The 24932-nt window shown below is 47.1% G+C and overlaps 1 protein-coding gene across 1 annotated transcript in view; it reads right to left on the bottom strand.

The window, feature by feature from the left end:
* The window catches only part of TRPC6 (transient receptor potential cation channel subfamily C member 6), a 75536-nt gene that overhangs the window by 12094 nt on the left and 38510 nt on the right, over nucleotides 1-24932 (bottom strand). Inside the window, exons 2-5 of the mRNA XM_081909666.1 lie at nucleotides 19037-19811; nucleotides 17818-17997; nucleotides 16467-16631; nucleotides 3146-3359 (exon numbers count right to left, since the gene is read on the bottom strand). Coding sequence (XP_081765792.1) covers nucleotides 3146-3359; nucleotides 16467-16631; nucleotides 17818-17997; nucleotides 19037-19811 — 1334 coding nt within the window. The remainder of the gene's footprint in view (nucleotides 1-3145; nucleotides 3360-16466; nucleotides 16632-17817; nucleotides 17998-19036; nucleotides 19812-24932) is intronic.

The following is a 24932-nucleotide window of genomic DNA, read 5'->3' as shown; positions in this document are numbered from 1 at the left end:
TAGAAAAATATATCTGTTTGAGTTCCGTGTCTTGAGAAGTAGAGATACCTGCTTTAAAAAATGAAAGCCAAGTTCTTATTTTATTTATACAAGAAATATTCCACCCATTGCTTTGTGGGACATCACCAGGAGAAGAAAAACCTACGGACTAAACCCTACGCAAATCATGGGTGGAGTCCTTCAGGCAACTCCTGCAACTATTGCTCTGCTTTCCTTTGGACCACATAGGAAGCATGAAGAGTGGGGTGTTGTCATCTGGGCAGCCCAGGACTTCCATACACACTGCCTAGGCTTCTGCGCAGGGAGGTCAGTTCAGTGCTGCTAACGCAGTAAAAACAATGCGGGAGGCAGCAGTTATGAGTTCCTGGTTACTGCAGCCACAGCAGGCACTGTGATCCTGCAGCTCTTTACCCGGAGGTTCGTTCCACTGTCTCTCAAGATGGATACCAACAAATTCTATTCAGGTTCCCTATTCATTATGTAAAAATGGTGGGGTGGCAATTTGGTTTGTGGAGAGTTGTCAAATTGCAAGCTGGATATCGGCACTCTAGCTTTGAATTTACCAGTGCAGCAGATGTATGTGGCGGCTATGGGTTTTCATACACCAACAGCTTTTATCAGCACCCCTTCTATAGCAAACACTGGTGAGAGAGGCCAGTTTACTAGCAATCCTGGAATGGCAGAGCGTGTCACAACCTCCCTCCCTGCTAGATTTGCCAAGGTGAGCTGTGCCTCCCCAGGGATGCTCATTCAAATAAGGTTTCTGGTGTAGTGAATTCGTAAAGAAGCGATGTTTAGAGCCTAGCAACTGACCACGCCATTTCTGACTGCTGTGACTTGGGAGCAGAGCTTTGCTGCAGAAGCTGATATGAGCTGAGAGCTAGTGTGTGGAGAGGGGGAGAGAGAGAGAGAGAGAGAGAGAGAGAGAGAGAGAGAGAGAGAGAGAGAGAGAGAGAGAGAGAGAGAATTGAGCATAGAGGCCAGCCTCTGAACAATGAGCTTCTCATTCTTCTACCACCCTACACTACTTAAGAATAGTGCATGTTTCATGCAGTTGGGATCCCTTTTGAATTTAATATTTAATTCAACACTGGGCCACCTTGAGCAACTGAACCCAAAAAGCACCCCCTGCTGTTACCATACAGCAAAAGAGGAAGATATCTTAACCAAAGTTGGAAAAGATTTGGGACGAGCTGCATCTGCCTTCTCCTGCAGCTGGAAGTGTAAAGGTACTGCACAGATCTTCAGCTCGCTATGAGTTTTAGATGGCATTTCAAACGAATGAATGTGTGTTATAATTATTATCCTATGTTTGTGACTGTGTGCATTTCTCCTTCACAATTTATACAGCTTTCAGATATCTACTTGCTCCTTCATGTCTCTCACAGTGCTCAGTTCATTAACTTTTTATTACATTTTATAGTAGCTTCTAATGCATAACACCTAATCAACCAGAAATGCTATCTCCTACCAATTTGGATTTCTCTGATGTTGCATGTTAGTAATCTCCAGTGCTCACTGACAATATCTGAATACCCTCATTAGCATCAAGTTACTGTCTTGCCTGCTATCAACTTTCTTTTTAAAAATTGGCTTTAAAAGATTTAATTCTTATTTTAGATAATGCAGCCAGAAATGATTGGTTTCATTGGATGTAACATGCTGTCACTTCTATAGAACACTTCCCTGAATTTTCGGCACTTTCAAAGTAACATGCTACCTCTTTTTTCTGCATAAGGCTTAGAAGAAGGAAACAGAAGGTGTATTCCTTTTCTTTCTTACTTTTAGCTATAACAAGAGTAACATGTGTACACATTGAAACTTGCACCCCCTTTTTCTAGGCTTCTGAAATGTAAATTTTAAATGAATTAATAACAACATGTCATCTGTACGGTGCTGGGTGCTTTAAGATGTGACAATCAACTGTGTTTTCTGGGGTGAATTGTCTTCTCTATAACCAAGAAAGTAGGAGCTGGGTTTTGGAACCAGGTTAATTGGCAGAGACTTAACAGATCTGATTCAGAATGTGTTTGCTTGTATGAATAAGTAAATCATCTGATATAATCAGAGCATTCTGAAAATGCACCTCAAATGTTCCTTGTTTGGTGTGCTAACACATAAATGCATGTTGTCAGGGGCTCAGGAGCAGAGGCACAGGGGAGAGAGGAAATGGAGAGCGAAGGGGAAGAATCTGAGGGCAGCGTAGGGGAGTATGAAAGTGGCCCGAGAGATTCCATGAGCCTCTCCAGCGAATCAGAAGATTCCCAGAGGGGGGCGCCGATGGCCAGGGCAAGGGGGGTCCCAGGGGGGACACACCAGAAGCAAGGGGCCAGCGGGGACTCCCAAAGCAGCAGCGGAGATCAGGACCAGCTCCTCCACCAGAGCGTAGTGGGGGGGAAGAGTCACATGTATCAGGGCCAGCTTCTCCTCCAGCAGGGAGAGAAGATGAGTCAAGGCTGGCCACGCCTCCATCGCAGAGTGAGGGAACGGAGGTTCAGCTAGCCTCCCCGAAGGGGGAAGCAGTGACAGGAGCAGTGTAACGGTCAGGAGGAAGGTGGCCGGCTGGGCGCGCGCGCCAAGTTCGAATGTACAGGCACGCGGCGCAGCAGGAAACCCGGATTGGGAACCAGGTCCTAAAGCCCACCGGAGGGAGGGGGAAGACTCAGGGGACTCAGCGTCAGAAGAGTCTAGAAGGGGCGAGACCCCAGCGGACAGGCGGGCCCAGAGGAGAAAAGAGCAAAGGAAGAGGTGGAGCAAGGCTAGAGTCTTAAACTGGTGTCAGGGGGGAGGAGATTCAGACGGAGCTTCAGCGGTCTAGAGTTTGAGACGTAGAGCTGCGCGCCGCGGCTTTGAAATCGAAACTGAACTTCAATAAAGACTTTTGTAAATAGTAACGCACTGGCATTGGTCCTTTGTGAGCTGGGACCTCGGGCAGCTCTGACACATGTGTTTCATGAAAATCACCAAAGAGGAAAGGAAGGAAGAACGCTGTGGCATTTTCCACTCACAACCTATGAATGAATGTGGAATTCAACAAGACTTCACTTTGTGTCTCGTACTTCACCACTATAAGAGAAAAGAGTCCTAACAGACACACTGTCCTCTGCTATTGTTGCAAGACGCAGCTTTGCAATATGTTTTTTACCTATTACCCATGAGATAATCAGCAACTCCATCCACGAGAAGCACGAAGTTTTCATCCTGAACAGCTGTTTTCCATCCGTTCTGCTTTCATTGGGCTTCAGTTTGGTGCCATCAAACCTGTCTGCCGCATTCATGACCAGCAAACCAAGGAAAATGGTGAAAGAGGCTGCATGTGCCACAAATTTCATAAAGGGTCCGCGCATTATTCTACCCAACTGCAAAAATAAAAAAGAGAGATTTTAAAGATCACATCATTCCCCCACCAAAATAAATTTACCTTGAGAAGGCTGCTATAGAAAAGAAACAACAGTCAGGCACAGCAAAGAAACAGGAGAGAATGCTTTGCATAAAATAATTACCCCTTAATGCTATTTCTAATTAGCCTTCTGCAGTTTTCTGTACTTCCATACACCCTGTATGTTGCTCAAATTGCCCAGAGACTTCAGGATTACAGCAGTGCAGGGGACAGAGGAATAGAAATGCCAGGTGATGCTATGGCAAAATGGTTGCTGCCACTTTTGAGGTGGGAACCACAGATTGAAGAAACACAGCTGGGGAAGGGGCATAACTGACAGGTAAAGCACATGAGTCCCATGCAAGAGTCCCTAAGTGCAATCTCTGGCATCTTCAGGGATGGCTGGCAAAGACTTCTGTCTGTAAGCATGGAGACCTGCTGCCAACCAGCATGGACAATACTGATTTAGATGAGCCAGAGTTTTGACTTTGTATAAAAGCAGTTTCCTATGTTTCAATGACCACAGCGTGGTCAGGCAGTGGTCCACTTACAGGGCATCCCTCTCCAACTCACGTTAAGGATAATGGTTTAAATTCCTGAAAAGGCAATGTTTACTTATGTTAGATTACTGTGTACTTTTAACATGGGGGATTTCCTTTGGCAGTAGTTCTCAAGTGATTGGCTGACTGTGAGTCACATGAGAGAGGCATTCCATTCTGTTGTGACTTTTATTCCAGTAACTGTCGTTTTTAACTTCTCTCTGTTTTCTCTCTGTGTGTGAGGGAGAATGGCTGCTGAAAGAAACTTCTCAGGAATCTGCTGTGGATAGTGTGTGTCTCTGAGATACATCTGAAGTGAAACTAACAGAGGAAGATCCCTAAACATTAATAGGGAGAAACCCGGAGCTTCATGTAAGGAACAAAGAGAATACTGTTGAGTTGAAAGTAAAAACCTTTCATAAGAAACGTCAAAGACTTCCATCTACAATTCAAGTGAGAACATACCCTTGTTTGACTAAGCATGTGATTGTAAATATATTCTCAGTTATATGTTTATGAAAGTAAAGTTCTTTTGAATTGGACATTGTCTTTACAAAGAAGCTATCAATCACCTAGAAGAGTTATTTAGCTTCCTAGCTGCAAGCTACTCTGTTACTTTGCATATCATCGAAATTTATTTTTTATATATACACAGCAGCCCAGGAGAGGGCCAGGCTGTGGCACTTGTGTGTGACAGGAGTGAATCATGGGAAAACTGCTTCCCTTACCCTCTGCCTCAGACAGAGTCTAGACCAGCCTTTCTCAACCTTGGGGCCCCAGATGTTGTTGGACTACAACTCCCATCATCCCTAGCTAGCAAGGCCAGAGCTCAGAGATGATGGGAGTTGTAGTCCAACAACATCTGGGGACCCAAGGCTGAGAAACCAACAATAACTCCAGGAAGACCTTAGCCAAAGAAGTGGAGTGGAACCCTGTGTAGACTTTCAGCACCAAAAACCACCCAGCCCCCCAAGAACGCTGTCTGCCCCTGATGATGCCACACACAAAAGACCCCCACCTGGACCCCTGACTATCTTCCTTCGCCTGCAGCCCTCCCAGGAGCAGAGGTGTCATTGCTGGCCTGGCAAGAAGTCCAGAGCTGGCACAGATGTACTTGGCTGGCAGTCAGAGGGCTTCGCTTCCTGGGCTGTAATTGGGAGGAGCCAGAGTAGGACCTGGTGCCCATTGGGATGTGGCAGATGTCCAGGAAGGGGGAAGAGCTGCCTGAGAAGAGCTATACATCCCAGTCTTTTCAGAGATTAGAGCTCCCTGCCAGGCTCTGGGGAACTGAAGGCAGACAGCTTCTTGGGTAATAAGGGTGTCAGGGCATGGCTTAAAAATGACAAATGCAGATCAGTGTGAGCAAGTGTGAAGTGATTCACCAAACAGCAAAAAGGTCCTAACTCCAAATGTATGCTAATGGAGTCTGAAGTGGCAGAGACTTGGGGTCGGGATGGATAGCCGAGCGAAAATGTCGAGCCGGCGTGCGTCAGCCGTGGAAAGGTCAAACTCCACGCTAGGTTTGTAAGGAAAGGGATTGAAAACAAAACTACCAAAACATAAAGTTGTTTTATGCATCTATGGCGAGGCCACACTTGGAATTCCGGAGATCTGGTTGCCTCATCTTAAAAAGTATATGGTAGAACTGGGAAAGGCTAATAAAAGGGCAGCAAAATTATTCAATGGGCTACAACAACATCTCTGTGAGTACAGGTTAAAACGTTTGGGGCTAGGGCAGGGGTCTGCAACCCGCGGCTCCGGAGCCACATGTGGCTCTTTTACACCTTTGCCATGGCTCCTGGGCGGATACTAGCGAGGGGAGGAGGCGCATTGTGCGCCCGACACTCCCCACTGTGGCGGGCGCTGTACTGGCTGTGACGTCGCATGGGGGCGGTGCATGTGTTAGTCACGCACCGTCTCGACATCACCTTCCTGCCCGCCCGCTACATTGTAAGGGGCATGTACGCTGGTCACTGCATTGAAAGGGGGCGTGTAAACTAGTCACTGTTTTGAAGGGGAGTGAAGAACACACACACACACAAAAAGGTAACTTGTTAATTTAATGTTTATTTCTATGAGGAGGAGTAATTCCGAGGGGTCAAACAAAGAAATAATAAAAAAGTGACAAAAAAGTTATTTTTATAATGACGAGTTTTGCAACTCCCAGGTTTTTTTTCTTCGGAAACTGGTCCAAGTGGCTCTTTTTGTCTTAAAGGTTGCAGACCCCTGGGCTAGGGGCTTTTTAGTTTGGGGGAGAAGGCAAGTAAAAGGGAAGAAGATAGAGATGTATAAAAATTGTGCATGGAAGCAGATAGAGAGATATTTTTCTCCCTTTTTCATGATACTAGAACCCAGGGTTATTCATAAAGCTGAATGCTAGAAGCTTCAGGACAGACAAAAAGTAATATTTCTTAACACAGTGCATATTTAAATTGTGGCATTCACTTCTACAAGATACAGCAATGACCAGAAACTTGGGCAGCTTTAGAATGGGATTAGATGATTAATTAACATGTGCTATTAAGGTGAGATGGGGTATGCAGGAGAAATTATTTTGAGGAGATATGGAAGGTGTTTGTAGAATTTGTACTGTTAAAACGGAAAGGGGTCAAACCATCACAAGAGGTTTTGAAATTCTGGGAGGTTGGATAGTTACAATGGAATAGTCATGGAGGGTGGGATGCACATTTTTATTCAAAATTTTTTATTATTATTATTACTTTGTCAAAGCTGGATATAGCAAACAAAAACAAAAAAAAACTAAGATGTGTATAAAAATTTGGAAAATGTAAAAAGAAAAAAAGAATGGGATTAGACAAATTCATGGACAATGGCTATTAGCTTATGAACTTTTTTTGCGAATTCTACAGGGAAAATGTATGGTGAAATTTAAATGGAATTAATAGGAATTAAATCTATGCCTCTTTCTATGGGAAATAGTTTTGTGCGTATACTTGACTGTGTATGATGGTGTATGTCCCTGTATGTTAAGGGTGTGTCGGTCAGGTGTGCGGTTGAATGTGGCCCTGCCCACTATTCAAATATGGCTCCTGCCAGCTTTCTAGCAGGTAATGCAGCCTTCAGCCTGAAGAAGACTTCTCACCCAAGGATTAGAGGGTCAACTCAGTATTCTGAGTGCATCTGTGACTGTCTCCCTTCTCTTGCCAAACCTATTCAATGGAAGCAAATCCCAAGTAAGTGTGCATAGGATTGCAGGTTTAGAAATTGTTTCCCTAGCCACCAAAAAATGTGGAAAAGATGGGGAAGATCCAGGATTCTGTGTAAGGCCTATGGAAAACTTGAACCACTCTGTTTGATCGGTTCTATAGGAGGGTAGCAAATTATCTTTTAGAAAGCGAATACAGTGGTACCTCGGGTTACATATGCTTCAGGTTACATACGCTTCAGGTTACACACTCCACTAAGCCAGAAATTGTGCTTCAGGTTAAGAACTTTGCTTCAGGATAAGAACAGAAATCGGGCTTTGGTGGCGCGGTGGCAGCAGGAGGCCCCATTAGCTAAAGTGGTGCTCCAGGTTAAGAACAGTTTCAGGTTAAGTATGGACCTCCGGAACGAATTAAGTACTTAACCCGAGGTACCACTGTAAATATAACTATTAGATTGAAATTAGAGACTGTTAGAAATAGTAGGCATTGGAATTTCCCATAGGTTTTAAAATACTTTCATAGTCAGCACTCCAGAGCCAGATTAATTTGAAAGGCATGCAGGCTCTGGTCAGGTTACACGGCGAAAGGGGTGCATGACAGGTTGGAACACAAGACGTCAAAAGCGTCAGGCAGGATGTGTGCAGAGAAACTTTCCAGGATGTGGTAAGTTTGCTGCTCACAGCTCATGGGAAAAGGTTTGGCAAGAGAAGGAAGCAAACATAATATCTCACTGAATGAGGGAAACTGCACAGTGGTACCTTGGGTTAAGTACTTAATTCGTTCCTGAGGTCCGTACTTAACCTGAAACTGTTCTTAACCTGAAGCACCACTTTAGCTAATGGGGCTTCCTGCTGCTGCTGCGCCACCGGAGCATGATTTCTGTTCTCATCCTGAAGCAACGTTCTTAACCTGAAGCACTATTTCTGGGTTAGTGGAGTCTGTAACCTGAAGTGTATGTAACCTGAGGTACCACTGTATTTGCAATAAGTCTGGTTTATATGTAAAGGGAGGTTAAATTGTTTTCATTTTTCAAAACAGAATCAACCACAAATACTTCCATTTTTTTTATTTTTCCAGCAACTATTTAATAGGCACCATTACGAAGAGTCTCGAGCTACTTTCGTTCTTTTCTTAAGCATGTTTGTCACGGCCACCCAGGACGGGTCCCAGCTCACAAGAGACCTCACTCCGTTGCAGTTTATTTACAGGAAAAGTTTATTGAAGATTTCTGCTTCTCGTACAGTTCAGCATCGTGGCCGTACGTCTGTCACGTTAGACCGCTGAAGTCCCCTCTGACTCCTCCCCTCTTCCACACCAACTTAATAGCCTGGCTCTAGACCACCTCTTCCTCTCCTTTCTTTTCCGCAGGGTCTTCCTGCCCCCCTGGGTTCCCTCTCTCCGTGACTCGCCTGAGGCTGAATCCTCTGCCGCCTCTTCCCCCCTCCTTCTGGCTTTAGGGCCGGGCTCCTCCCCTGAGCTCTCTCCACTTCCGCGCGCCTCTACGTTTGAACTTGGCGCGCGTACGTTGCTGCTGACCTTTCTTTCGACCGCTACACCACCCCTTGTTCTGCTCTCCACCCTTTCCGGCTGAACACCTTGCTCCAACCCCCTTTCTCTGTTCTCTCCTAATCCTGCTCCCTCCGAGAGGCTGACGACTCCACCCCCTTTTCTCCGTTCCGGCTGAGACGCCTCTTGCTGCGTCTGTCTTCCACTGGGCTCCTCTCCGCTTCTCCCTTCTCCTCCCTTTTGCTTGATTAAGGTAACCCCCTTTTGAGAATCCTCTGACTCGCTGCTCAGACTCGTGGATTCCCTCAGAATTCCGTCATCTTCTTCCTCATCCTTCTGCCCCTCCTCCCACTCGCTCTCCGTCTCCTCTGTCATCTCCTCCTCTCTCCCAGAAACCCTGACATCCATCCCCCCCTCGAAGCCCCCCCTTCCCCCCTCCCGCTCGCCGGGTGCAGGTTGAGGAAAACGTGGTACTTCCTGGGTCGGTTCAGGATACAAGTTGTCCACCTCAACGTTCTCCTCTGTCATCTCCGTATATGTGTGTTCGAACTCGGGTTCCCCACCCACAGACCTCACAGTCTCTTCCTCCATCACTGCTTCTCCTGGCGCTGCCTGCCAAGGACCTACCATCCATCTCTGACTCCATGCCTCCCTTGGCTGATCCACCCACCAACAAGGGCCTGTCTCCTCCCCCCCCAGTCTCGGATCCCTGGTCGGGCTTGTTTCGGGCGTATGGCCCTCGGGTGAGGAGAAACCCTCGAACGTGCTGTCTGACAAAGTGGGCGTGAAAAGCCAATCATCAAAATACTCCTCGGGCATGGGCTTGTGCGGAAAAAGTGCATGGAACTCCTCCTTCAACAGGGGTTCGTCCAACGCGTAACCCGGCACCCAGCTATTGGCAGAGGCCGGAGTGCCTTCCCTGGCTAGAAAATATTCAACTCCCTCCTCCCCCCATCTCGAGTCCAGTATCTCTGTGACCTCGTTAAGAGGTTCTGGTCTTGGCGATTCCCCCCCCTCAGGCGCCCTCCTACGTGGCTCTGGGAGTGCTCCTGACTCTTGAAACCTGTGTGGGGTTTTGTAGGGAGTGAGCACCGACCTATGAAAGACCGGGTGCACCCTGGAACCCTCCGGAAGGGCTAGACGAAAAGCCACCGGATTGATCTTAGCCTCAACTTGATATGGCCCCAGCTGCCTGTGTCCTAACTTCTTCTTGGCCAATGACCTGGCCGGCATCGCGTGGGCTGCTAACCACACCCAGTCCCCAATCTGGATGTCCTCTCCCGCCCTCCTGTGCTTATCGGCCTGCACCTTATACGCCTGTTTTGCCAGCTCCAAATGTCTCCGCAGCTCCTCGTGCACCTCTTGCAACTCCGCTGCAAACTGGTCGGCATCTTGAGGCCCCCCCCCTCCTGGTGCCGCAAATCTCGGGAAGGTTCTGGGATGACGGCCATTGTTCGCGAAGAAAGGCGTCACCCCGGTGGATGCGTGTTTCGTGTTGTTGTAGGCGAATTCAGCCATCGGCAGATAGTCCACCCACGCCGCAGGTCGCTGGTTGGCGTAGCACCGCAGGTACTGCTGCATGATCGCGTTGACCCTCTCCGCTTGACCGTTGGTTTGTGGATGTCTCGCCGATGTCAGGTTGATTTTGACGTGCAATATGCCCAGAAGCTTTCGCCAGAAAGTGGAAACAAACTGGCGCCCCCTGTCGGACAAGACGGACTGCGGAAGTCCATGCACTCTGAAGACGTGATCGATGAAGAGCTTTGCGGTCTGTTCTGCCGTCGCCACCTTGGCACAAGGGATGAAATGCGCCATCTTGGTGAACAAGTCCACCACCACTAACACCGCCGTCTTACCTCTGGAGCTGGGCAGGTCCGTAACAAAGTCCAACGCTACCCTCTCCCACGGTTGCTGCGGTGTCTCCAGCGGTTCTAGCAATCCCGCCTGCTTCTGGTGCACTGGTTTGGACCTCTGGCAGATATCACACCTGGCGACGTAGTCCGCCACCTCTCCTCTCATCTGGGGCCACCAAAAGTCTCTAGCCACCAATTCCATCGTCTTCTCTTTGCCGAAATGGCCTGCACTAGGGGCGTCATGCAATTGTTGCAGAACCTTGGCTCGAAGATCGTCGGTGGGCACGTAAAGGGCACCCTTACGAGTCAAAAGTCCATCTTGCAATTGGAACTCATCGTTGTCTCGCGACCCTCCGCGTAGCTCCTCCATCTTGGACTGTGCAAACTGATCCCTTTGCAACGCGCGTCGCACCGCGTCCAGGTCGACTGCGATGGTAGCGCACGTCCACGCCTGCGGTGCGAAAATGTGCTTTGCTGCGATTGGAGCTGCTTCCTCCAAGTATTGCGGCTTTCGGGACAGCGCGTCTGCAATAACATTGGAGTCTCCTGGGATGTATTCTATTTTGAAGTCGAAATCCGCAAAGAACTCCGCCCAGCGCATGTGTCGCTGGGTCTGTAACTTAGCCGTCCGCCAATACTCTAAGTTCTTGTGATCCGTGCGGACTTGCACCGTGTGCTTGGCTCCTATTAAGAAGTGTCGCCACGCTTTGAAAGCTGCATGAATGGCCAACAACTCCCTGTCCCATATGGTATAATTGCGCTCCGTCTTGCTGAGCTTCCGGGAGTAGAACGCACCCGGTCTCCAGTTGCCTTGCGAATCCTCTTGCAAAAGAACGGCCCCAACCGCTCTGTCTGACGCATCGGTCTCTACCCGCATGGGTCTGCCGGGATTCACGTGGAGCAGCTGCTCTTCGGAGGCGAAAAGACCTTTAAGCGTCCGGAAGGACCGCTCCGCTTGTTCGGTCCAGACGAACTTCTTCTTCTTGGAACTGAGGGTGTCAGTGATAGCCGCCGTCGCGTTCGCAAAACCTTTAATAAACTTGCGGTAAAAATTGGCAAAGCCGATGAACCTCTGGACCTCTTTCCGATTTCGAGGGCTTTTCCAGTCCAACAGCGCTTGAACCTTAGCCCTGTCCATGGCCAGTCCCTCGTCGGACAACTTGTAGCCAAGGAAATCAACCTCTCTGACATCAAACTGGCATTTTTCCAACTTGGCGTACAGCCTGTGGTCCTTCAGCCTCTGCAGGACCTCCCTCACGTCCTTATCGTGATCCTCCGACGATTCCGAGAAAATCAGGATATCGTCGAGAAAGCAGACACACTTCTTGTAGAGGAGACCTGCTAGCACGTGGTGCATAAATGCTTGAAAAACGTGGCTGCCATTTTGGAGACCGAAAGGCATGACTCTGTATTCGTATGTGCCCAGAGGGGTGAACATGGCGGTCTTCCACTCATCTCCTTTCCGGATGCGGATGAGATTGTAAGCTCCACGTAGGTCCAGCTTGGTGAAAATCTTGCCCCTCCTGACGGTCGCTAAAAGGTCGTCAATCTTGGGCATGGGGAAAGCTTTGGGCTTAGTCAAGCTGTTTATGAACCTGTAATCCACTATAAGCCTTTTTTGGGGCGTGTTTTTCTTCTTCACAAAGAACACAGGGCTGCCACCCGCTGCTTTAGATTCCTGGATGAAACCTCGCTTGAGGTTATGGTCTATGAACTCCCGAAGCTCTTGCATCTCGTCTTCCGACATGGAGTACAGCTTGGCAGCAGGCAGTTGCGCCCCTGGCACTAAATCAATCGCGCAGTCGTAAGGTCTGTGAGGCGGCAACTTGTCAGCTTCCTTCTCACAGAAAACCTCCAAGAAGTCCTGGTACTTGTGAGGCACTGTTTGCACCATACCCAGATGCAACTGCTGCTCGGCTTCTCCTCCCTGATCGGTCTGAAAGCAATGCTGAGCACAATACGATGAACAAAAGGTGATCTGCCGCTGGTACCACGCAACCGCGGGACTGTGCCTCTCCAGCCAACTCATGCCTAACACGATGGGTGTGTCCGATAAGTGGGTGACATTGAAACTAATAAGTTCTCGATGGTTGCCAATCTGCATCATCATGGGAGGGGTTTGCTGCACCACTTGCCCCCCCAGCAACTTCCTGCCGTCTACCGTGACCACGTTCAGAGGCGTCGTTGCAGGCAGGAGCGCCATGTTGTGCTGCTTAACGAACTGCAGTCCCACGAAGTCGGCGTTGCTTCCCGAATCGATCGTTATTGGAACCTCGAGGAGTCTCCCATCAGGCAACTGGAGTGTTGCTGTGAGCAGAACTGCCGGTCTGGGAGGCAAAGGGTCCACGCTCTGCAGTGATGCTGGGGGCTTGTCTACAGATCCGCCTGGCTGAGCCCCAGTAGCTCTGCTTCCAGCCAGGCACTGTCGTTTCCCTGAAGCTGCTCCCCTGGTTGCACCTCTGCTGTTACAGTTGCCAGTGCTGCAGTGTGCTTCTGGAGCCTCTGGGGGCACTCTTTCGCCATATGGTGCGCACTGTCACAGATGTAACACTTCCTGGTTCCTCTAGGAGGCTTCGCTTTGGCTGCACCAGGGACAGGGCTCTGGGATGGCTTCTGAGCCCTAGCACCACCAATCTCCATTGGCTCCTCGCTGTCCTTCCCCATTGGCGAGGGGTGCGCACGGCTGAAATCCCTGTGCACAAAAGGGAGAGTCCTCGCTTGCGCACGCGCTTGGGGCCCGTCCTCCTCGTGCCACGGACGTCCCTCATGTCGAATTCCAATAGCTAAAGCCCGTTGCACCACGTCTTCTAGGGTCTGGGGTCTGTCCCCCCTAGCGATCTCATCCTTGATGGGGGGGCTCAATCCCTCCCAAAAAAGATCTCTGACCGGCTTACTGTCCTTTGGCCAATCTAAGGCGGTGAGCAATGCAAAAAATTTAGAGTGGTATTGGCGCACAGTCGCTTTCCCCTGCCTCAGCCCGTGCATTTGACGGCGCGCAATGTCCACATCCACAGAGGATTGAAAACAAGAATCCATCGCTTTGATGAACGCAGTTGAATTGCGACGGGCCGGTCCATCTTCGCGCCACAGATTGCGTAGCCAAGCCCTGGCCTCCCCATGCAGGTGCGAAACAATGAACCCCACTTTCTCCTCCTCATCTTTAAAATTGTGACGGAGTAAATGCAGTGCATATACGACGTCCGCTCTGAAATTGGGATAGTCTTGCAAGTTGCCATTAAAATGCGGAACCAGGGCACCCCCCCTCCGTCCAAGCGCAATGCCCTCCGCTCTGGAACCTGGGGCCCCCGCCCTGTCCGCGTGTTCCCACCTTGCCTGCAAATCCTGGCACGTCTTCTCCAAGTCGTCATTCTTCTTCTGCGAAGCAATGACTGCCGATGTGAGAGCGGTAACCTGATCCCGCAGTGCAACCAGCTGCTCCTCAGCGCTCATGGCTGCTCCCGTTCGTGAGCTTCGCAAAAAAAAATTTTTGCTTTCTGAGAGGGGACTTACTGTCACGGCCACCCAGGACGGGTCCCAGCTCACAAGAGACCTCACTCCGTTGCAGTTTATTTACAGGAAAAGTTTATTGAAGATTTCTGCTTCTCGTACAGTTCAGCATCGTGGCCGTACGTCTGTCACGTTAGACCGCTGAAGTCCCCTCTGACTCCTCCCCTCTTCCACACCAACTTAATAGCCTGGCTCTAGACCACCTCTTCCTCTCCTTTCTTTTCCGCAGGGTCTTCCTGCCCCCCTGGGTTCCCTCTCTCCGTGACTCGCCTGAGGCTGAATCCTCTGCCGCCTCTTCCCCCCTCCTTCTGGCTTTAGGGCCGGGCTCCTCCCCTGAGCTCTCTCCACTTCCGCGCGCCTCTACGTTTGAACTTGGCGCGCGTACGTTGCTGCTGACCTTTCTTTCGACCGCTACACCACCCCTTGTTCTGCTCTCCACCCTTTCCGGCTGAACACCTTGCTCCAACCCCCTTTCTCTGTTCTCTCCTAATCCTGCTCCCTCCGAGAGGCTGACGACTCCACCCCCTTTTCTCCGTTCCGGCTGAGACGCCTCTTGCTGCGTCTGTCTTCCACTGGGCTCCTCTCCGCTTCTCCCTTCTCCTCCCTTTTGCTTGATTAAGGTAACCCCCTTTTGAGAATCCTCTGACTCGCTGCTCAGACTCGTGGATTCCCTCAGAATTCCGTCATCTTCTTCCTCATCCTTCTGCCCCTCCTCCCACTCGCTCTCCGTCTCCTCTGTCATCTCCTCCTCTCTCCCAGAAACCCTGACAATGTTTAAGCTAGGAAGGAGTGAAAGGCCAGTGGAAAATGGCCAAAGATAAATAAACTGTTTACGAAAAGTTAAGTATGGCTGAATCTAATATTAATAAAGGTTGGTAAAGCCACATGCTGGGCACACTAGTCTGCTAAATTATTTAGGAAATCTTCATTCCACCCTCATCCTCCAGCCAAATAAATAAGTAGCAACACGCACTTTAACTCAGAAGCAAGTCTAATTCATTGAGACAAATGCTCCAGTAAGTTTGTTTAGGGTGGCAGCCTAAAAATAGTTTTGTTTTTCTTTTGCAAAACAGTCTGTCAGTCCCTTCAGAGGCTAAATGACTATTCCCTCCCCCTAATAAAGCTTGTTGTTTATACTGACAAGCTCCTTTTTAAAGCTTCCAAGGGGATGGTTAAAGACAGCAATGATTAAAACACACTTTGTAAATGATAAATAAAATACCTTGGCAGTGTCCTTTCAAATTGATTACCTGCCTGCATTCACAAGTGAGGATGAGGCTGGGAAACAGCGTCACTTGAAGGTGCCAGGAAAGCAGGTCAGAGCGGGCAGAAGACAGATGTGGCATGCAATAAGCAGCAGTAGTAAAAAAAAAAAAAAGCCAGTATGGCTAGCAGTGGCTCTCCAGAGTTTCAGTTGCCTGGGAACATTTCTGCCACAATGGCCTGGTCCACATGCAATGCTAAGCCAAGCCATGACATAAACGAGTAAGCGCATGGAGTAAAAATTACAGCCATTTAGCTCCACCCAGCACTGCTGCCGCCATGCTGCACAGCGCTAAGCCATGATTTAGTTCAGCATTGCTTCTGAACCCAGGCTAGTGGCTTGTTTTATTCTAGACAAACCACAAGGTTTGGTTTGGCACTCATGGTTTGTCTTAGGGAGCCTGGGTTTGGACACTAAGCCAACCCATGTCTTAGGGAGCATGGGTTTGGACACTAAGCCAACCCATGACTTAGCTCCAGCCAGAAGCAAAGTAGCCATGTTTTTCAGTCTGTGGGCACTTGCTCATTTGTGCTCAGCCATAGTTTGGCTAAGTGTTACGTGTGTACTGGGCCATTGAAAAACATGTCACAAATCTCTTTATCTTCTTACTGCCCTGGGTCTGCTCCCCTGGGTCTTCAGTTTAAAGGCGATTGCACAGCAATGTAAACATTTAGCTACTCTGTTTGTGTAACTGGACTGCAGCACCAGTATGGCGTCTTGTATTGTGTTAATGCTGTCATTGCTGTTGATATTTCATAATGTAATGTTGATATTGGATGTTGGTATTTCATTATGCAATCAGATTTTTCGTTAGCTTCAAGCTGTCCCATTTTCAGTACAGTACGCTAGTTTAAAAGGCTTAAGGCTTCAAATGATAAAATACAGAGAGAGAGAGAGAGAGAGAGAAAGAGAGAGAGATTATATGCATGTGTGTTGCCAACAAACAGCACAGGCACGAACACAAAAGACATAAATGATGCCTTTCAGCCACTGTTTTCTCCCCCATTCCTGCCACCTTCACAAATGAAAAGCAAATTAAGTTGAACATAATGCTTTCGCTGCTTTTTATTGCGAACAAGGTGTGTGATCCTGCCTTCACACCATTACAATAAATAACTTGCTACTAAAGCATTGCTAAGTGCCTCTCTTATTTATTGTGCATGCTTCACTTTAGCCCACTTTCAAATCTGCATGCAAACGAAGTACAGAAACTGTTTTAAAAGGCTGGTGCAACCTTGCACCAACTAGTACCTTACTGCATGGAGCAATCCAATAAGCCATCGACAGGAATGGCAGCCCAACAGCAACAGCAAGAACCACTAAAAACTTCACCGCCATCGTCTGTTGTCGTAAACCTGACAGATTCTCATACCAGATAGAGAGGAGCTGCTGCTGGCAGTTTGGATGTGCTACAAACTAAACGACAAAGGTAAGGAGTACAAGAGAACATTACCACCACTCATTTCATAATTAGCCGCTAGCAAAGGTATTAAAACAGAAACAAAGCAGGTAATCTTCATGTGATTATCACAGAGGGAAGAGCAGCGGTGTGGATGAAAGAAGCTTCTGTGTGCAATACATGCCTATATAAAACAGGAAGTTTCCTTGTCAAGACAACACACTGGGTTTTACGTTTTCTGCAATTTCATCCTTTAAAATGTTTTTTCCCTCCAGGTTTCCCCAGAAGATTCTTACTGCAAATAAAATCTGCCAGGTTGGGTCAAGCAGATGGTGTAAATTGTGTTCAGACATGGCCTCTGGGAAATTTTTCAATCTTGGCATGGTGGTAGCATCCATTCCCTTTTATTGGATCACAGCATTTTGTAGGAGAGGCCTTGTGCCTCTGAAAATGTGAGGTGCACTTTAGCTACATTTAAATAAAATCTGCACAGCAGGCACCTCATGGAAGCTATAGAGCAACTTTCTCCAAAGTTGAGTGTTCCCCACCCATGTAGTTGATACTCACATGGACCTCTCCACACCTTCAAAGGCTTCCATTTCATTGAAATTGGGGTTTTTTGGGGGGGAAGGGACTGTAATGCAATTGGGCTATATTATAATTTTGACTGGTGCAGCCCAGGTTTATGCAGAACATGCCAATTTTGAAAGGACTTCAGTGGCAATCTGTTAGAATCTAGGACTAGTTCCAATTATTGATATTTGCCTTTAAGCCGCCTTGCACCAAGTCACAACACTGCTCCGTCGGACTGGAAGTGGCACTCCAAAGTTTCAGAAAGGAATCTTTCCCAGTCCTACTTGGAGATATCAGGGATTGAACCTGGGATTTGCTGGGTGTAAAACATGTGCTCTACCACTTAGCTATAGCCCTGAAACATGTACTGCATGTGGGCTGTATGTCCTGCAGGTTTCCGCTTATGTACTGCAGGATATATAAATGCTAAATTGAATGTCAAAAGCACTTCCAAATTATCCAGAAAGTTCAGGAAGGTTTATCTTCACATGCTGATTCATTGGGACAAGGACAAATGTTCGTGGAACTCTGTGTGTTATTTGGATACTTGGTACTTGGGTAGGAAGATAAATGGGAAGGAAATTAATAGAAACATCTCTGACCCAATCAGCTGCTTAAACCAGAGCTTACCTTTTTGACTTCATACTTTATGGCAAGTTTTAGGCGGCTAAGGCTAGGGCGTCCGTGCTCCCCGTGGTGCAGCTCAACATCTCCGTTTAGAATAGCTTCTACTTCTTCTGTGTTTCTGCATAAATCAAGAAGTCCAACCACAAAGTCTTTGCACTGCATAGACAATTTTTTGTAATCATTCTGTGAAGGAAAAGAAGCCACAGAAATCGGCCATTTTTTAAAATAAGCAACAAGCATAACATTAACTAGTGACCCATCTAGCTTTATTCAAAGGTGACTGGCACAAGTCCTGCCTGCTCCAAGTCCATTTTAGGAGGAGGAGAGGGAGGTGGGGCTTGCATTTTCCCAATCAGCAGTGATCACCTGCACAGCAGCAAACCAAGCAGTCACATAGGTCACCAGGCTGCAGTCTCCCCCACTATGGTGAGATGCACGGTTAAAATTAAAGTAATTACTTATAAATTTGCACCTGTACATGCAAATTAGCATGCACATGTTTTGTGCAAACTGGCACCCTCTTTTGTCCTCATCTTTGGCAATGTGAAAGTGATCTAAAGGTGGTTCATTAGATTCCCCTTAAACTGGCATGACAATATATATTTTTTCCACTGTAGGCTGAGTAATCAATAACATCCTTAGCTGTGCTTGGCTTCTTAGCCTGTGGCCAAACAATGACAGCTCCACATTTTCATAACTAAATTGACCCCCCCACACATGCTCTGGGGGGCAGTATACCTCAGAATGCCAGACACTGGGGAGACAAAACTTCCATCCATATTTGTGGACTTCCTAGAGACATTTGGAGGATACGGCTATAGCGGAAAGTCCTTCTCTACCACAAAGTCACATGGCTAGAGTGGCCCATGTGTCATTGAAAGGAGGAAAAAATAAGCACTTTGTAGTAGACCAGCTTTGGCGGGTGGCACCAGAACGCCTCTGGCGGGGTGGGAGTGGCGGCAGAGACGGCAGCAGCCACATACCCCCTCAAAAAAAAATATCCTGGCAGGAGGGAAGAGTGTTCTTGTCTTTGGTTCCTACTTGCAGGTTCCCCACGGTGGTTGACCAGATGGGGCATTGCCCAGAACCATCAGGATCTTCTTATGTTTTTACATTAACCAATGGAAACAGGAAGCTAAAGTAGATGGCTTGATCCAGCAGTGGCCTCCTGTTATAAAACTAACCCCTAACCCCAGGAGAAAAAAACCCCCAAACAACTTACCTTGAATTCTTTTTCAATGTTAGCAAGCACAGCCAGCTCATTGCTTAGTTCTAAGGCAATCATTACGGGGTCCTCGCTAGACAAGGAAAGGTAAGCAGGGCTGGCCAAACCTTTGTAGGCATTGATCCTGGACCTGGAATGGCTGAAGGAATCGTGCTTTTGCTTCTCGTTGCATTCGCTGCATTTGCAGAAGTAGTCGTGGGGCCTCTCGATGCGAGCGCCTTTCCTCAGCAAGGTGTGCACGATTTCGTACTCGTGGCAGTGAGCAGCTAGGATGATGGGGGTCACGTCGTGAGAGAAGCGGGTGCCGTCCTCGTCGTAGGCGTAAAAGTCATCGTGCTGCACCTCCGATTGGCTGGGGCTTGTGGCCAGCCTCTTGCCTTCGGCGAAGGCAGGGTGACCCAAAATGGCTTCTACTATCCGGACATAACCTTTGCTAATGGCCAGGAGCAGGGCGTCCCCAACCCGTGACAGGTTCTCCTTATTAAGCAAGAGCTCAGTGATTTCCAGGTGTTCGTTCGCAACGGCGAGCTGCAGAGCATTCTGCCCCATGTAGTCCACGCAGTTCACGTTGAGCGAGGCACATTCCTCCAGCATCTTGCGGACCACAGGAATGTTGCCATATTCTGCCGCTTCCAAAAAACGTTCCTCTTCAAGAGAAAGGCTGGTTGAGTGGTCATTAAACATATATGCCGGTCCACGATTGGCAAGCCTCCTGCCTTTCTCTCGGACAATAGTCTGCTGTCGGAGGGCATGTCTGTTCTCAGCGCCTCTACTGTAGGGAAAGAGAGAAATAATTAAATCTTCAGCTTCGCTTTGCTTTCTTTTTAACGCATTTCTTAGACCTGTGTAAGGGAAGGTTTTTTTGAGCCAAGGCTGAGGAATCCTTATCTCCACTCACATCCATGGGCTGAATTTGATAGACAGATGGGGACAACCCAAGTGATGCCAAGTGACCTATTTTTGCCTGTGCAGGTTGAAATCAGCAAAGCACTTGCAAAGCCCCTTTGCACAATGTTTCCCAAGCACCAATTATCAGCTGACTGTCAGTGCTTCAGAATCTGTGTGCAAGGGGCTTTACAGGCACTACTAATAAGCTGGTCAGTGGTTTCTGCAAAGACCCTTTCATCCAAGCCCCAGCTTTACCTGGCATCGGGTGTGGGGTAGGTGGGTGCAGCTTGGACAAAATGCATAGCCTTCAAGTGTCCCGATTTTCCCAGGACAATCCTGGAATTGCAGAAGCCGTCCTGGCTTCTGATTTGATACCAGAATGTCCCATTTTCCCCCTCCACTAACACTGTGCTCGGGGAAGAAGATAAGCCAACACTTGCAGCTGGCACTTAGAGTGGTGCTGTGCTTTCATGTGTGTCAACTGCCTCCAACAAGAGCGTGGCTCCAAAACACACGTGCCCTGATTTTCATCAGAGGAATGGTGGAGGTTATGACAATGGCTTCACAAGCCAAATGAGCAGGCTTGCCATCTGTGGCTTCCCCACCCCTGCTTTGAGCCTTACCTCCAGTTATAAACCGACAGAACCAAATTAACTTAACATTAAAAACAAACTGTGGAAAGAACAGGTGAAAGCAGCACTCAATATGGCTAACAACTATAATAAAATAGCAAAAATGGGTACAATGGACAGCTAAGTGGCATGGGACATTCATAGGAACTCACAGAAAGCCACGTTATAGTCAATCAGACCATTGGGGTCTATCTGGCTGTGATTGGCAGTGTAGTGATAGGGTTCCGGACAGAACCTCGCAGTCCTACCTGGAGATGACAGGGATTGAAACTGGGACCTTCTGCATGCAAAGCAGATGCTCTACCTCTAAGCTATGGGCCCTTCTCCTTCCCTGCTTCCCCCTTGTGCAAGAAGGCACCAGCTCTACGCTACCCTTCCCAACTTAAGTGCCAATGTTACAGAGCTGTCCTGGTTGCAGAGGATAGGTCCCAGCAACCAGCAGATTGATCATTACATAACACCCGTATTGTTTTGTCGGGTTGCTCATCGCTGTGTTTGGGTGCCAATGCACAAAATATAACTGTGCAACAAGTGATTCCCTGTATACCACTGCATTACAACAGCTCCAACACGTTTGTTGCTCCAGTTAACCTCGTGAAGAAGTTTTGACATCTCACTAATGCAGTGTGGGTTAATCATATGCATTTTGGGAACTATAATTTAAACAACCTGCTCTCCAAATGATAGAAGAAATGGGTACACCCTGCTTTGTGAGTAGACATGGGCCAATGTCACCCCACCCACCTCATGATTTCATCCAGCTCAGAGAAAACAGGAAATTTGTAAGAAAATCAGCTGTCTTCTCACTCTCTGCTTGTTCTCTGTTTATTCTCAAAGAACCTCACTCAGCACCAATGGCGCTTTCACTTCCAGATCCTCAGAAACGTTTAAGGAAGGAAATTCCAATGCGGAAGAGCAGGGCCGATGGCATTTCAAAAGTTACTTGCACCACGATAAGCTATAATCTGTCAGAAACGTTTCCACTGGCCTTACCTTTATCCCAGCAGCATAACAATAGCTAATCTCGACTCACACCTGCTCTTCCATCCTCATCCCCAATCTGAATTAAGACCAAATCCATATAGCTTCACTTGCTCCCCTTCTCTCTCCTTTGCATAAGTCATCACAAATTACAAGCAAATCAAATGTATCCTTTGCATTGCATTTGGCAAAACTCATAGCAACTTGATCATCTGAAACAATAACTGAAATTGGCTTTTGTTTTTTAAAGAGAATTTTGGTGTTGTTGTTGGTAGAAGTACATTAGAAGATTCCAAAAAACAAATGTGCATATAAAACCACCACAACAACAAAATGTATGAAAAGAGCAACAGGTCTGCTGAATGAAATAACTTGCCAATAAACATAAAAAGAGTTCTACAGTATTGTTGTTATCCTCATGTGTGCTGTTTGGTATGCTGGTGGTTCAGTAGAACCATGACATTTATTGATATAACTGGAATCCGTGCAACATCTAAATTATCCTGTTTCACTTTACCCTCAATGACTCGCCTGTGTTGGGTCAAATGTTGAGATAATGCTGAGATTTGTTTATGTGAAGCTTTTTTCATCCTTCTCCTCAGCCCAAAAAAAGCTCCCCAGAGTAGGTTATGTAAGGCTAATAAAAGCAAGACAGTTGATGAAATGGGAAAGAAGCAGAACCACAGCTAGAGGTTGGGTCTTTGTTGTTGTTGTTGTTTAGTCGTGTCCGACTCTTCGTGATCCCATGGACCAGAGCACGCCAGGTACCCCTGTCTTCCACTGCCTCTCGCAGTTTGGTCAAACTCATGTTCCTAGCTTCGAATACACTATCCAACCATCTCGTCCTCTGTCGTCCCCTTCTCCTTGTGCCCTCCATCTTTCCCAACATCAGGGTCTTTTCCAGGGAGTCTTCTCTTCTCATGAGGTGGCCAAAGTATTGGAGCCTCAGCTTCACGATCTGTCCTTCCAGTGAGCATTCAGGGCTGATTTCCTTAAGAATGGATAGGTTTGATCTTCTTGCAGTCCATGGGACTCTCAAGAGTCTCCTCCAGCACCATAATTCAAAATCATCAATTGGTTGGGTCCAGCCTACGACAATAACCAAGCCAGGTCACCGGTGAAAGGTTTCTGAGACTTTTGTCTGTGCTATGAACCACCCCCACTGGGCACTCACAGGAAACTGTTCCAAATCTTAGTTCCATGCCCAGCTGATAATACCTATTAAACACTTCATATTATTATTCTGTTTTTCTTTTTTAGGCTTAGGACTTTTCTAGTTGCAGAGGCATAGTTGACCTCAGCCATCAACCAGTTTTCAAACTGAGCAAGACCTGTCCGCATCCGATGAAAACACACAGTTAAAACGTTTACCAACAAGTGGCAGGTAGCAGATTCCAGATTCCAGCCTTACAAAACCCACTAGCAGAGAATCCAATCCAAGACCATTGGCTGTACAGCTGGATAAGTGCTTAATGGTTATTGTATTTATTTATAAACCAATAAAAAATGTTGTTGTTGTTTAAAAAAAAACAGTTCTTGGATTCATTGGTTCATTTATTCATGTTTGGTGGGAACGTTAAAAACTTTTGAAGAATCATGTATTCTCCATTATAATCTGCAGTTACAGGTCAAGCCCTTTCTCCAAATTCTGCCTTAGCCCTGCTATCTTTGGATATAGACTTAGACTTCAAAGCAGCACAGTTTATAAAATGGGAACTAAAATTAGATGCATGAAATCATAAAACTTCCTCCTTCCCAATAACCCAGCAGAAAAGAGGAAGCGAAGAAGAAGAAGAAGAAGAAGAAGAAGAAGAAGAAGAAGAAGAAGTCGTCAATTCTGTGGATCACCTGAGTAAGTTTGAAAGGACTTGCTTTTGATGCTCTCAAAGTAATAACAACAACAATAATAATAATAATAATAACAACAACAACAATAATAATAATTTTATTGATATCCCGCCCTCCCCAGCCGAAGCCGGGCTCAGAGCGGCTAACAAAAATAAAAGTAACACAGCATTCTAAAATCAATTCATTTTAAAATCAATTCAAAATCAAATTAATGGCAACCAGTGGGCTAGAGTTCTGTGAGGATTACCAAAAGATGGGGTCAGACTGTGCCAAAATGGGCCTGGCAGGCTAAGAAGCAGGACCAGATTCTGACTGAGCACGGGGCATGTAGCAATGTGCCCTTTGCTGGGTCCTCTCTAGCTATATTCTGCGATATCTTCCATTGATTTGGGGATCCCCATGACAGGCATCAGTGGTTGGCTCCACTGGGACTCCACCAACTCCCCAAGGGTGCCCTTATGCTTCCCCCAGGACTGGGAAGGACACATGTGCTTATCTTAACATCTGTTTGCATGAGAGGCCTCTTTTCACATGGTGAGAGCCATTGATTTCTCTCATGACTCAGCACACTCGGGTCACTAAGGGTGCTACTTCACCTGCTATCACTCCCCGAATCTTTCTAATACCGCAATGTATGCAGCGTAAAGTATACTTGCAAGACAGCCTTTCAAAACACTTTCCTGCCAAGGCACTCTGCAGAAAATCCTCGGTAGAAGGAAAACCATTAAACCGAACAATGCTGCTTGCTTTTAAAGAAAAACCCTGAAAGGCCTTCAGAGAGATTGCAAAGGCTTTTCAACAATAAAGACACCAACACCCACCACCACCAAATACACACACACACACACATGCACACCCTGGATAAAATCTGATAGAATTCACTATCTGTTGTCCAAATCTCCTAAGCAAATAAGAGACAAACCTGGGGTGTATAGATTGGCGATGACTGGAGAATAAAAGGACCTCAACCAAATGATAGGGGGCACTGGATTCAATTTATTTTCATTCTTGCACAGGAATGCCAATTCAGCATCCAAGGATTTCAACACAGAAACACCAAAAAGCAACTCCAACTCCAAAGCAGTAAAACAACAAAATTAAGGCCGCTGAACCAATAGAAAAAGCAGCAACGGCTAAGAACCCTGAAATAATATCAAATAAAACCAGCTTTGGAGTCTGCGATGCTCCACTACACTGCAGTTATGCAGAGCTTTTTCTCTTTCTGGCACAGTCCAGTGATCTCATGCTCACATTTATTTACAAGCCATAAAATGGTTTCTTCTAAGATTTGCCCATAAAAACGAAACCGAGTATTTTTCTCAAAGTTCCACATCCTCAGGAACATAAACAAGGGTTTGATATTTTAAAAGCAGAAATAAATTTTACTGATAGTCAAGTCATTTGATAATTTCAGTTAGATTTCCTGTGAAATAAATATGTTACAAGTCCAAATCTATTCCCATATTTCAAACATCTCAGTCTTGCAGTATCAAGGGTTTAATTAGGGTTGTCAAGCAATTACAAAATTGGGAAAGATTAATCAT

This window comes from Podarcis melisellensis, assembly GCF_964234715.1.
Source record: "Podarcis melisellensis genome assembly, chromosome: 4".
NCBI classification, from domain to species: Eukaryota; Metazoa; Chordata; class Lepidosauria; order Squamata; family Lacertidae; genus Podarcis; species Podarcis melisellensis.
Note: the sequence above shows the minus strand (reverse complement) of the source record. Positions and strands in the feature narration are given on the sequence as shown.